This window comes from Gopherus flavomarginatus, chromosome 6 (genome assembly GCF_025201925.1).
Source record: "Gopherus flavomarginatus isolate rGopFla2 chromosome 6, rGopFla2.mat.asm, whole genome shotgun sequence".
In the NCBI taxonomy this organism is placed as follows: domain Eukaryota; kingdom Metazoa; phylum Chordata; order Testudines; family Testudinidae; genus Gopherus; species Gopherus flavomarginatus.
The window spans coordinates 63,176,385-63,189,300 of record NC_066622.1 but is presented as its reverse complement, the minus strand read 5'-3'; the positions used below and the strand labels follow the sequence as shown (position 1 = coordinate 63,189,300).

The 12,916-nt window shown below is 49.8% G+C and overlaps 1 protein-coding gene across 5 annotated transcripts in view; it reads right to left on the bottom strand.

The window, feature by feature from the left end:
* Positions 1 to 3,094: 3,094 nt before the first annotated feature.
* The window catches only part of IP6K1 (inositol hexakisphosphate kinase 1), an 85,337-nt gene continuing 75,515 nt past the window's right edge, over positions 3,095 to 12,916 (bottom strand). For 4 of the 5 annotated variants that reach the window (XM_050960225.1, XM_050960224.1, XM_050960226.1 and 1 more), the window contains 4 exons: positions 12,659 to 12,869; positions 11,789 to 11,973; positions 11,050 to 11,225; positions 3,095 to 9,428 (listed from right to left, as the gene is read on the bottom strand). In XM_050960225.1, coding sequence (XP_050816182.1) covers positions 8,919 to 9,428; positions 11,050 to 11,225; positions 11,789 to 11,973; positions 12,659 to 12,869 — 1,082 coding nt within the window. In that variant the 3' untranslated portion in view covers positions 3,095 to 8,918. The remainder of the gene's footprint in view (positions 9,429 to 11,049; positions 11,226 to 11,788; positions 11,974 to 12,658; positions 12,870 to 12,916) is intronic. The other variant, XM_050960228.1, reaches the window with a different exon arrangement.

Here is a 12,916-nt window from a genome sequence, read left to right as displayed (position 1 = left end):
ACCTGGTGGATCAGCTACTGAGGGGAATGAAAAGTTTTGCCTTGGCATATATTGACAAAATCTGTGTCTTTAGCCAGACCTGAGAGGACCAACTCCAGAGGCTGGGCTAACCGTAAAAGCTAAGAAGTGCAGAGTGGGGATGGCTAAAGTATCTTACCTGGGCCATCAGGTGGGGAGTGGCTGCCTAAAGCTGGAAAGAGCCAAAGTGAAGGTAATAAAAAACCGGCCCACTCCCCAAACCAAAAAGCAGGTCCAAGCCTTTATTAAAATGGCAGGGTACTATCAAAGGTTTGTGCCCCACTTTAGCGCCAAAGCCGTCACTGAGCTGTGAAAAAAGGGGAAGCCAAACAAGGCGGTCTGGACCGAGAAGTGCCAGGAGGCTCTCCAGGCGCTGAAGGAGGGTCTGGTCAGTGGCCCAGTTCTGGCAAACCCAAACTTTGACAAGCCCATTTATGGTATTCACTGATGCCTCAGACACAGAAATGGGGGCGGTGTTAATGCAGGAGGATAAAAAGAGGAAGAAACACCCCATCACATACCTGAGCAAAAAGTTGCTACCCCGGAAGCAAAACTATGCAAAACTAAGCATATAAATAAATAAATAAATAAAAGCCTGGCCATGGTGTGGGCCCTTAAAAAACTAGAGTCATATCTGTTTGGGCAACACTTCACCGTGTACATCAATCACTCTCCCCTAATCTGGCTACACCAGATAAAAAGAGCCAACACCAAGCTCCTAAGCTGAAGCCTGCTCCTGCAAAATTATGACATGGACATCGTCCATGTGAAGGGAAGTGCCAACCTAATAGTGGACACATTGTCCTGGAAAGGGGGCCCTGAACTTCCCCAGGTCACTGGTCAAAGTGACCTCACTCAGTTCAGTCTCAAAGCGGGGAGAGATGTGATGGAGCAGGAAGCATTTGACCTGGGAATGTTGCAGGAAAGTTACATTGGGGATGGGGGACTTCCCTTGAAGGAAGCTACCTGAACTGTAACCTGAGCCAGGAGGAGGGTTGGGAGTAGTGACACCCTCTGCCTGGGAGAGTAAACAAAGGAAAGGAGGTGCTGGAGGGGGAGGGCTGGAGAAAGCGGCTGGAGGAGGTTGTGTTTCAGTCTTGGGGTGGCTGGTGCAACACAGGGAACCCCAAGCTGAGGTCTAAGCTCCCTCAACCCCCCCAGGACTTGACTAAGAGGTTATGGTTGTACCTACTTGCTCCGCTTGGGACTGTGTTCCTGTCATCTAATAAACCTTCTGTTTTACTGGCTGGCTGAAAGTCATGGTAAATCTCAGGAAGAGGGGTGCAGGGCCCTGACTTCCCCATACTCCGTAACACCGCCATCTCAGCATTCCACTTGGATGTGGAGGGTTGTTCTGTCTTTGCTTACCCGATGGTCAGCCAATTTCTAAAAAGTCTCGATAGGCTATACTCTCATGTCCAGCAGCCTGTCCCGGCTTGGGACCTCAACCTGGTCCTTTCTAGACTCATGGCACCACCCTTTGAGTTCTTGGTGGCGTGCTCCCTACTCTACCTCTCTTACGAAGTCCCATTCCTGATAGCTATAACCTCAGTCAGGAGGGTGTCTGAGCTTAAGGACAAGGTTCAGCTCAGACCTCACCCTGCTTTCCTACCAAAGGTTGTATCACCAGTTTCACATCAATCAGGACATCTTTCTCCAGGTATTCTACCCTAAGCCTAATTCCAGTAGCAGAGAGCAGAGACTTCACTCTCTAGATGTTCACAGGGCGCTAGCATTCTAGACTGAGAGAATGAAGCCATTCAGAAAATTGGTCCAGTTATTCATGACAGTGGCAGACAGAATGAAAGGTCTGCCTGTGTCATCACAATGCATCTCGTCCTGGATAGCATCCTATCTTCATGAGTGCTACATCCTGGCAGGTGTCCCTGCATCTCCAATCACTGCACACTCCACCAAGGTGCAGTCTTCATCAACTCCATTCCTGGCTCAAGTTCCCACTCAGGAAATCTGCAGAGCGGCAACGTAGTCCTCCATCCACACTTCCACCACACACTACGCAATTACCCAGCAGGCCAGAAACGATGCAGCACTACAATCAGCGGACAACTCTGACCCCACCTCCTGAACTTGGACTTTTGAGTCACCTGATTGGAATAGACAGGAACACACACTCAAAGAAGAAAAAACAAACAGTCTTGTAACTGTTCTTCGAGATGCGTTGTTCATGTCTTCCAATACCCATCCTCCTTCCCTTCGGTGGGAGTAGCCGGCAAGAAGGAACTGAGGAGGTGGCAGGTTGACAGGGCCCTTAACTGGACGCCATGAATGCGCCACTCCAGAGGGCGCCAAGACCAACCACAAGGACGCTGCTAGGGGAAAAAAATCTTCCGGCTACTGTGCATGTGCACACACCTGATTGGAATGGACATGAACACTGGATCTCAAAGAACAGTTACGAGAAGGTGAGTAACCGTTTTTTTAAACCAAATTTCAACTTTGCCAGTGCACTAGTTTGCAGGCCTGTGAATGGTAAAAGCCAGCTGCTTGTTAGCTACAGAAGTGAAAGCCGACAAGGGGAATGGTTAATTGTGCCCATTTTTACTGAATTGTAACTCAAATATTAACAGATGATAGTGCAAAACTTAGAGGGTACGCTGTATTCTTCCTCTGTAAGAAGCTGAATCCCTACATTGCAAAACTCAGCCTTAACTATGAAACCACTATTGGTGCCTCTGTAACCATGCCCACGCTGATGTCCAATGGGCTGTGGAGATCCTTTCCCAGGCAGTGTCTGAGATTGCACAGCAGTTAGAGGAAGCGTAGGCTGCTGCGTTCTCATAGCAGTCCCTGGATTCCTCTCTGGTCAATTTTCCCACCATACCCAGTGCAGTGTACTCAGATCAAAGATGGCAAAGCCACACTATCACTACCCCGACTGATTGGCATGTATGTTATACCGCCTCCCCCCACCAATTCAGCTATGTCTTTTCAGATCATTCCCTATCTGTGGTAAGGAAGTGCCTGGTGGGCACTCCTGCAGCCTAGCTGATACTAGGAGTTTGGGAAATGTTTGGTGGGAGAAGACAACAGCACAGAGAGATTTGCACATCACTGCTAAATTTCTAACAGCTTTTATTTGTATATACATGACTTTAGAGACAGCAGGAGAGGTAATGTTGCAGCGTCTGGAGTACAAGTATTGGTACTTTTCATGCCCATAAGCTTGACTTGGCCCAGTAAAGTGGGGCTGAAAGAGAATTCTAAAAATATGCAGGAAATGCTTGAAGACAATATGATGCTGCATACCTCTCAGACAAGCCAAATGGATGCAGGGCAGGAGAGGGTTAAAGCTCTCTGTTTCAGACGGCTCCTTCCCCTCCCCCAGTAACAAGTCCTCCTACACTTGCCACAGATCCCTCCACACCTGGACCTTTCAAGTACACAAGCATTTTGATCCTGAGATAAACATGCAATAACAGTACAAATACAAACACCGAAGTCTGAACTTCTGGTTTGGGTGACTCTGTTCTGGGCAGAGTCTAGGAGTGGGAAACAAGGAGATGGGGCCCATCATAAAAATGAGGAAGTCGCAGGACTGCAGTCTCAACAATTGCCCCTCCAGGAGGTCAGAATGTCACTGCTCTCCACTTTAACATGGAGGTTTGGCCTATAGAGCAAGCAGTACAACCAGGCTGATTGCATCACAATGGAGTAGTGCATGCTGGGGAGCTGCCACATCCACAGACTGCACCCTCCATGTTGACTTGAGTATCAGCTTTATGTGATGAGTTAGGTGACACAGCTCTGGGTTGGGAAAACATCCTCGAGCAGCTACTGCTCCTCCATTGGCCCCGTAACACAACACACCCAAGAGCAGCAGGCATGCAAGCGGGCCCTGAGTCAGGGTTTGGTCCTCTGTGGGGACAGGGCTGTTTGGTACAAGCCTGAGGTTACACAGGCTAGGGTGCAGGAATGAGCAAGTTACAGCTGATGAGTCCTTCCCGCCCTTCTCCAGCTCTGGAGGAAACTGGCTCCCTGCAGCTTTTGCTCTAGCACAAGAGTTGAGAGAAGCCACTATGCGTAGGGGCCAAATTCACAGAAACTGCACAGAATGTGCTACCCACTTTGGAGCCAAGTGTGCTTTATGCAGATTTAACATCTCCACAGGAAGGTTTCAAAACCTTACATCTGCTAATTCTTATACAGAGATTACACTTACCAGCCCAACTCAAATATCAAAGCTGCTAGCTAGGGAAAGCGGCGTCCACTCCCACTGACACAGCAAGAAGAGCCACCAATGACAGCATACAGGGCAGGAATAACCGCCAGGCCAGGAAAGGAGGACAACAGCCCAACATCGTCCCCAACACAGCAGCAACCCATCCAAATCCCCATGGCTTTAGGCAACAAAACAAGCCCCTGCTGCCCTCCCAACCACAGAGTGTTTATCTGTAGAACAGTCTTGTTCTCTTTTGTCCATGTTTGTAAGACCAGAGACCTAGATACAGAGAAACCCTTGCACTGATAATAGACTATACATGCTCTCAATACTAGCAGATCATACTATTGCTAGAGATTGACTGGCTATGTATTCCAAAAGGCTGAAAGCAAGTCCATCTTTCTACATGAAGGCAACCACAGAGTGTATATATTCTGCTACAGATGTTCACGTTGCTGGGCGTGAAATGTTCGCAAATTCTGAAAGGAGGCAAACAGGTTATGCTGCTTGACAGGACTGAAGGACTATTTATCTGCAAACACCTGAAGTGGATTTGACTGTGTACAATGCATGCAAAATTGTTTTTTAGAAAAGGGCTGTCCAAAAAGCACCCTCATAACCTTGGACTCCAACACCAAGCAGCTGCATTTATGGCCAGGTCAGCCAGTCCTCTGCATTTAAACATAAGGGTGCACTCACTTGGGAAACTCTTAGGTCAGGGTTACATTACATCAACTCACTCCTACCTCCTTGTGGTAACTACAACACTGCTTCCCAGGGTAGAGGAGAAAAGCACCTTTTCTTTTGTTCTTCCAAGTCAAACCAATGAAATACTGAACCATTTGGCTTTGGGAAATGTCTGGGGAGTTCCACAATGAAAAATACAGAACCCATTTTTAAATAGGATTGGCTCTATGAGAATTCTGCTAACTGCATAATTATCTAATGTGAGGATTTACCTAGACCGAGGCAGTAGCCAGGGGCTGGAACATTTCTCAGGAAGGGGCTATCTAGAGACTCCTGGTTCCTGGTCCCAGAAGGGGAAGAACACTTCCTACAGTGTTAAAAGCAAATGCTCTGACCTTGGCCATGCTTGGGGCTATAGTTCCTAAGAGTAACTTTTTGTTTCACCCAAAACTAGTAAAGTAACAATCTCTGCAAACCAGCAACAAAGCCCATTCACATAACATCCTGTACGAGCCCTGGGCAGAAGCATACCCCTAGGGGTACATTCCCTTCATTCCCTTCTCTGCAAGGCAGGGCAAGCTGTGAGGTTAGCAGGAGCCAATGGATCTGCAAGTCTCACTTTTGGGGACGTTTACTGCTTTGGAAACATCAAGGAGAGCTGCTTGCAGAGCTAGCATCCAGCTCTATGCTGTATCTCCGAGAGCAAGAGGGAGATAAATCCAGCAACATCTCCATGTTTGTCCAGAGCAATTATCTAGAAATCTCACCACAAAGAACAGCTGAGGAAACAACTTTCTTCATGTGTTGCTGACCTGGCCACCTCCCACTTGAAGCCTTTCTATTGTCACTTCCACTGCCCCATGTTGCTCTGGGTTCAAGGAAGTGCCAAGATGCAGGAGCTGCCCATGCAGCATGCCCACTGGGCTACCTTCGAGTTACTAACTCGCCCTGGATTGACAGCCAGATGTGAAAGTGCCTCACTTCCATCATGTATGCTCTGGGGAAATGTCCCACAGCTGGCAATGCCTATGTACCTCAATTCCAGCTATGCCTGTATTAAGGAGGCTGCTGCAAGGGTGACCGGAGTGTGTTGACGGCGTCTAGGAGGGATTAGCAGGAAAACAGCCATTCCATTTGTGCTCTAAGCCAGATAAGCAACTCGAGACTCCAGAAGTCCAAGGCACTTGCATTCATCTCCTGCCCAGCCTGAGGCTCATCTGATGCCATGTCCTGCATGTCACTGCACTCCGATGGGATGGGAAGGGTTATTGCTACTGAGCAAGTCTATGCATTGTGATCATGCTGTGTAGAAACATAACACTGCAGCACTGGCAAAACTAAACCTTCCATTTCTTTTGGTTATTCATGAAGCACAAACAGAATAAAAACCCCTCCAACAAGCAGAACAATTCTGTTGTCAAGGCTATTTATAAGTTCTGAAAATTTTATCGGGATGGTCCAAAGATACTTGGCAAGGGGAATCACACGGAGCCAAACAGGAAATGCACCATGTTGCTAGTGATCTGTGTATACACCTCTCACTATGACTGAGGAGACTGGTGTAGAGACAGGAGCTCCTGCACAGGCCAGCTATGTTGGTGTGACCCTGGAACCAGGATCTAATACAGGGCTGGTACTGGACCAAAGTAAACATACAAGCCTTGCCACACTCAGCATTAGGACTTCAGTGCAGGATCCACGGGGAGAAACAAGAGAGAGCTGTGACATATATCCCCGCTTCCCTCAACAATACCCAGAATAGGGGAAAATGAGAATGCTGAAAGACCAAGCAACCACATGAGGAGGAGTCCCCTTCCCGGTGTGAAATGCCCCTCCTTAGCGCTACCTGCCATAGTAGGGCCAGTGAGGAAGGCAGGCCACTACATTAGGATTTGATTGGTCACAATGCCCAAGGACCTTAATGCATTTCTGCCCAGCTAACTTGGACTTCTTTGCTTCAATCATGGAAACAACTGCATTGCCTCCAGCAGCCCATCTTTGGCTGCTGTGTCCTGGCCACTGAGAAAATCTCATTAGCAGCTGCTTGTGGAGGAAGAGCTAATGGACACGGAGGAAGGAGTAACCTAACAAATGTAATAATGCCATGGCCAAGAGCCCAGCCCCCATCTGCAAGGCGTGAGGGGGGCATGGGCTTTAACCAAGCTCAGCAGAGTAGTCAAGAGACAGTCTTAAGCTTTAGCACAAATTTGAGCACTGTTCCCCTCTTCCCCTCCCCCACCAACTAGCAGTAACAGGATTGAGACCCTACGACCCCAAATCCTGCATTCTTTGCAGCAACCGCAGACGGATAGGCCCCTGCACATATGCTCCCCAGGCAAAGTGCAGAGTGAAAGAGTCTAGTGCATCTGCAATGTGCAGGGCCAAGCACTCACCCGCAGATGACAGTCTGGGTTAGAAGAAGTAGTCTCAGGGCCATGGAAACGACACATTTAGATGGAGAATCCCTCTGATACAGAAAACCCTGAGCCACAGGCACTGTGTCCATCCTCAGCTTGGAGACTAGACAGCTTTGCTCAGGCAATGACCTGATGCTTTCACTTAGCTCTAAGAGGTCAGAGCACCTCTTTTTCCTGCTGTCACTCAAGTCCCCAGCACAGAAATTCACTTGTGGGAGTGGACACTAGGCCAGAGCACAGCCAAGCCATGTTCAGCCAGACAGCTGTATCCAACCCTAATACAAGCCAGCAGATATCAGTTCCCTGAGAGTAGGCCAGGTAGGGGGTCACCATGCCAGCCAAGCAGCTGTTTCCACCCACAGAAGAGGCACTTCTGTGAATGAGCAACTCCAGCATGAGGCTCAAAAGACAACATGATGGGGACAGCTTGAAGCCCTCTGTTAGTTCAGCTAAGACTCTTCTTCCTCATTAACTCCACTAGGATCCTTCCAAGGTAGGGCTGAAACCCCGGCCCCTCAGCCACTTACCTTTCCCCACCCCAGGGACTGTGACAGACTGTTCCAGAGTGTGAAATGGGTCAGCCCTGCCCTAGGAGGAGTCAAAAAAGACAACAGTCTCATGCTGCAGTGCCTGGTCTGGATGTGGCTAGGAAGATACTCCCATCCCAGCTGCTGTGCCTATGCTATACAAACACTAAGGCTGGGAATAGCTTGATATACCCTAGTGGAATAGTTGGGGTGTGAATTCACTTGCTGTTAATACTGTGGCCAGTTAGCTGAACTCTCATTGGAACGATGCACCGAGGCAAGGTCAATCTCACAGGAACATCATGCTTATCCCTGATGGAACAAACTCCTTCAGGCCTGCCTGCCATTACAGCCCTGCACAAGTTTCTCTGCCAGCTGGGGTGGTAGCAAAGCCTCCCTGACTGACCCCACAGCAGTCTGTGGGGGAAGGCGATTTACCCATTGCTGCAGCTCTGCAATGGGTTTTGTTCCGTCATTTATTCCTGCCCATTTGGGATGATTTGTCACAATGCCCAAACTGGAGAAGATAAATGCGGTATCATAAACTAACTTCCCAATCAATCAATCAAATCAATCACAATCCTGGAGCAGGGCTAGCTGTTCCAACAGCTGGTACCATAGGAAACAGCTTGAGTGTGCTGCACCCATCAGCTCCATAGATACTTCCGGTTCATTTGAATGAATGCCCTTTCCAAATGACAGAAGAGGTTCAAACCAAAGGCTCTGCTGGGACTTCTGGGGAGCAGAGCCAGTGTAAACTCCATCTCCACCCTGAAGGGCTGGCTTACTCCTCTCTTCCCTGTGGCCAGGTCCTTCTTCTAGAATACATACACAATGAAGAGACCGATGCACAACAGCAGTGAGCCTGTCATCCAGCAGGGCCTCTGGGAGCCTTTTCCAGAAGGTAAGGCTAGTGCAGTCAAAACCACACGGGCAGCAGGACGGCCGAGATCTAAACACTCCTCACACAGATCTTCCAGCCCAGAGGACAGTTATAAACAAGGGAGTGAGCGAACCATTGAATACCAAAGTTGTTTGCTTCTTCCTGCTCCTGCCACTAGGGTAGGAATGAATGGGCACAGCCCAGGCCTACTGGTTCTCCTCCCGCATCTGTTCCATTATGTTGATGAGGTTTTCCAGCCCAAATACATAGCCCACGTCGGGTCCATCATGCACAGTGGGGTCATCTCGAAACCCTTTGAATGTGCTGTGTGCAAAGTCAATCATGCGCACATCCACCTTGGGCTGGGCAGAAGGGCTGGGCTCTGTGCTGGTGTCATCCTGCAGGCTCTCTAGGAGAGAGGTGTCCACTCGCTTTAGGCGCATCTCTGCCCTGCGCTCCATGAACATGCCTGCCCTGTTGTCCTTCCCGTCATAAATGATGAGGAGGGAGCTGGAGTAGAAGCGGTAGGATGCCTGCCTCTCCAGCACAGCCTTCAGGCTCCGGAGTTTGGTGAGTATGGGCTCAAAAAGGTCCTTGCGCAGCTCTAGGCCATTGTGGAGGTACTGGTAGAGGGCACTGCGGAACCCCTCAATGGAGAGACCACGGCCGTAGTACTTATTTCTGCATAAGTAATGTCCCGTGTCCAGCTGATAGACCTAGAACACCAGAGCTCAAGTTAGCTGGGAAGTACGAGGGACATACAGTTACAGTGAAAGACTGGACTGCCCTGTGCCGTGACACTGAGGGGACATCCTGACACTCAACAGCAGGCAGGTCTGTCTAAAACCTTTGTGGTGCTCCTGGACACCTTACAGGCAAGGTGGGACATTCCCTTCTCACACTGCCTGGGATACTGAAGGCTGCCCAGGCCGGGTTTCCAGGAGCAGAGAGCAGCACATCCTTTAGCACAGCAAAGTGTGTCCAAAGTAGGGAGGTGGGGAGAAACTTCACACATGACCACATGGAATGGAGGGATTGCTAAAAGGGATCTGACCCTCAGCATGGCGTATGACTAACCTGTGGCACACGACTAACCCGTGGCACTCACTGCTGCAGAATCAGATTCCAGAAAAAGACTAGGTACTCCACTGTAAGCAGCATCTCCCTATCACACTAGCCAGAGTAGGAGTACAAGGACACTCAATTCTTATGCTTCAAGGCATATCCAGAAGGGAAGGAAGGCACTCCCCTCTCCTCTAAGTATAGGAAGCCACAAGTGGTCTGTGACTGTATGAGAGATGCTACTGAGACAAGACCCCAGGTACCACTGACCTGGCTGGAATAGGCATCATTTGCTAGGCTCTTCACTAGAGTCATAGACTTTATGGTCAGAAAGGTCCATTATGATCATCTAGTCTGACCTCCTGCACAAGACAGGCCACAGAATCTCACCCACCCACTTCTGTAATAAACCCCTAGCCTATGTCTGAGCTACTGAAGTCCTCAAATCATGGTTCAAAGACTTCAAGGTGCAGAGAACCCTCCAGCAGGTGACCTGTGCCCCACTCTGCAGAGGAAGGTGAAAAAACCCCAGGGTCTCTGTCAATCTGCCCTGGAGGAAAATTCCTTCCCAACTCCAAATATGGCTATCAGCTAAAACCTAAGCATGTGGGCAAGACTCAACAGTCATCACTCAGGAAAGAATTCTCTGTAGTAACTCAGATCCCATCCCAGCTAACATCCCATCACAGGCCATTGGGTATATTTACCGCTAACAGTCAAAAGATCTAATTTTGGCAATTAATTGGCTATCCCATCATACCACCCCCTCCATAAACTTATCAAGCTTAGTCTTGAAGCCAGATATCTTTTGCCCTCACTGCTCCCCTTGGAAGGCTGTTCCAGAACTTCACTCCTCTGATGGTTAGAAACCTTTGTCTAATTTCAAGTCTAAATTTCCTGACGGCCAGTTTATCCCCATTTGTTCTTGTGTCCATATTGTTATTGAGCTTGTTAATAAGGCTTGCTGGATTTTAGCACTTCTCTATGACACTCAGAATGTTTGGTTACTGCGCAAAGCAGGCCATGGCCCATTCCACTCCATGAGAAGTTACAGACTCCTTCATTCCAGTGGAACGGAGAGGAAAGTGATGTGCAATAGCATGCACTCTTTAGAATACATGACTAGTAGCAGGCTATCAAGGGGCTGGGAAGGAAGAAGTGTCACAGGAACACTGCCCAGCGGAGGGCACTATCTTGCTGTGCTTTCCCCAGGTGGCTGGGGATGTTCGAGGAGGGGTGGGGAAGATGCCCCAGACAATCCCTGGGATACTGTACCTGCATTCCACAAACTCTCACACCCAGCGTCGCTGAGGTACTCTGTTCACACTTCTTCATCTGCCGAGCAGCCTTCTCTTCAGAAGCATCATCTCCATGCTGCCTGGTCCCCATCTTCAGGTCAAGCACACAGGGAAATCGGAAATGGTGCACCACATTCTCCAGCAAAAGGAACTCTAAGAAACATGTCAAGGAGATTTAATCTCTCAGAGCTGCCAACCACCAGGAACCAAGTGAGTTCTCTGGGGACTCTTGGATCTGTAACGCATGCCGAGGAGTGGGCACGAGGGGATAAAAGGGAGTCAGCGACAAAGCAGCCAAGAAGAGGGGAATATGACGAGTCCAGTAGGGAGAAAAGGAAAGAGCCCACAAGGCAGTAGTACTGGACAGGAAAATATGAGCCCAGTCTCTGTCAGAGGGACCAGAAAGGGAAACGTGACTTGGTGACACAGATGGCACCTAGCCAGAAGGCACTGCCAGTGTCCTTGGAAGAAACCTGACTCTCCTCCCAGGTGCCTGGACAGACACTCCTGCAGGGACAGATGGAAGGTGTAATGGAAAAAGAGGCCCCAGACTTTGGCCCAGCTGGTTCTGCTTGTGTTGATGGTAAAAGGAACGTGTGCTCTGAGCATGAGCCAAGGGTGAGGTGCCGGCCACTCCTTGCAGAGGTGGGAAGCCTTTGCTGGCACCATTCTGGCAAACGCAGCCAGCTGCCCTGACTCTGCTTTCTGGAGGATACTGTAGAGCTTTCGGTCCTTGGACTCCGATCGCATGCGGCTCAGCTGCTGCTTATGGCAGCGCAGACTCCATGGGTTGTAGCTGATCTTTTCCGAGCTCAGGCCGCTGTTCCCATCCAGCATCTGAAACGGAACATCGGAATGGATGTGCAGCTCCACCTTAGGGCTCTTTGTCTCTTGGATGCTGCTGGCACAAAGAAAAGAACACATGCATGCTACGGAGTCCTTGGCTAGACAGCTAACCTGTCACAGACAGGAGTTAGACTACAGCACTGGAACTCAATACCTTCTCCTGGCAAGGGATTATCTCCCCCATCCCCTCTCCTGTTACATGCCCTGACCTCCAACCCAACAATGCCAGTCTCTGGTCTCAGTGAAAGCCGGCAACACTTCATGGGCGAGCCTGCAGGAGAGCCTCCATGCTGGAGGGACCTATCTGCACAGAGCAGAAGCAGGATCGGTAGAGGGCACAGCCTTCTGAAAGGGGAACCTTCCCTTAGACCACCCCAGCGTGCAAAGGCAGAGAGCTTGCCCCAGGGACCTTCAAGAATGCACCACAGAGGTAGCTAGTCTCCAGGGGCCTCATAGCTCCAGCCTGAGCATCCTTCAAAGAGGAAGGGACCAGGCCAGTCTCTGGGATGAAATGCTGCCTAGAAGTGAGCAGTGTGTGACAGCTAGGCGTGCGTACTGAGAAGTGAGCCAGTAACCACATTTCAGAAAGCTCTGCACTACCATCACTGCCTGGGGCCAATCAGTGTACGACATGGGGAGTGCAAGGGAGAGCTATTCTGCCAGGAAGTCCCAGAGCTGACCAAGGGATGAGGAAGTGGTGTGCTTGCAGACTGTACTGTTCCCAGCCCCAGTCCTTTTACCTCTCAGGGTTGTCACCGGCCAGGCCAAGTCTCTCCTCCTTGTGCTCACCGACACTGCTGGATCTGTGAAGGCTCCTGCGGGAGTGCTTGCGCCGAGGCTGGTCCCTCTCTGGCATGTCATCCTGCTCCAAGACCTCGCTCTCCACATAGGGATATGCTACCAGGTTAATGTAGCCATCACTGTCTCCCTCAAAGCAGACGGACACCACACCTGCCAAAGAGAGGCAGCTTATCTCAATCCAAGCAGTCCCTCAAGGG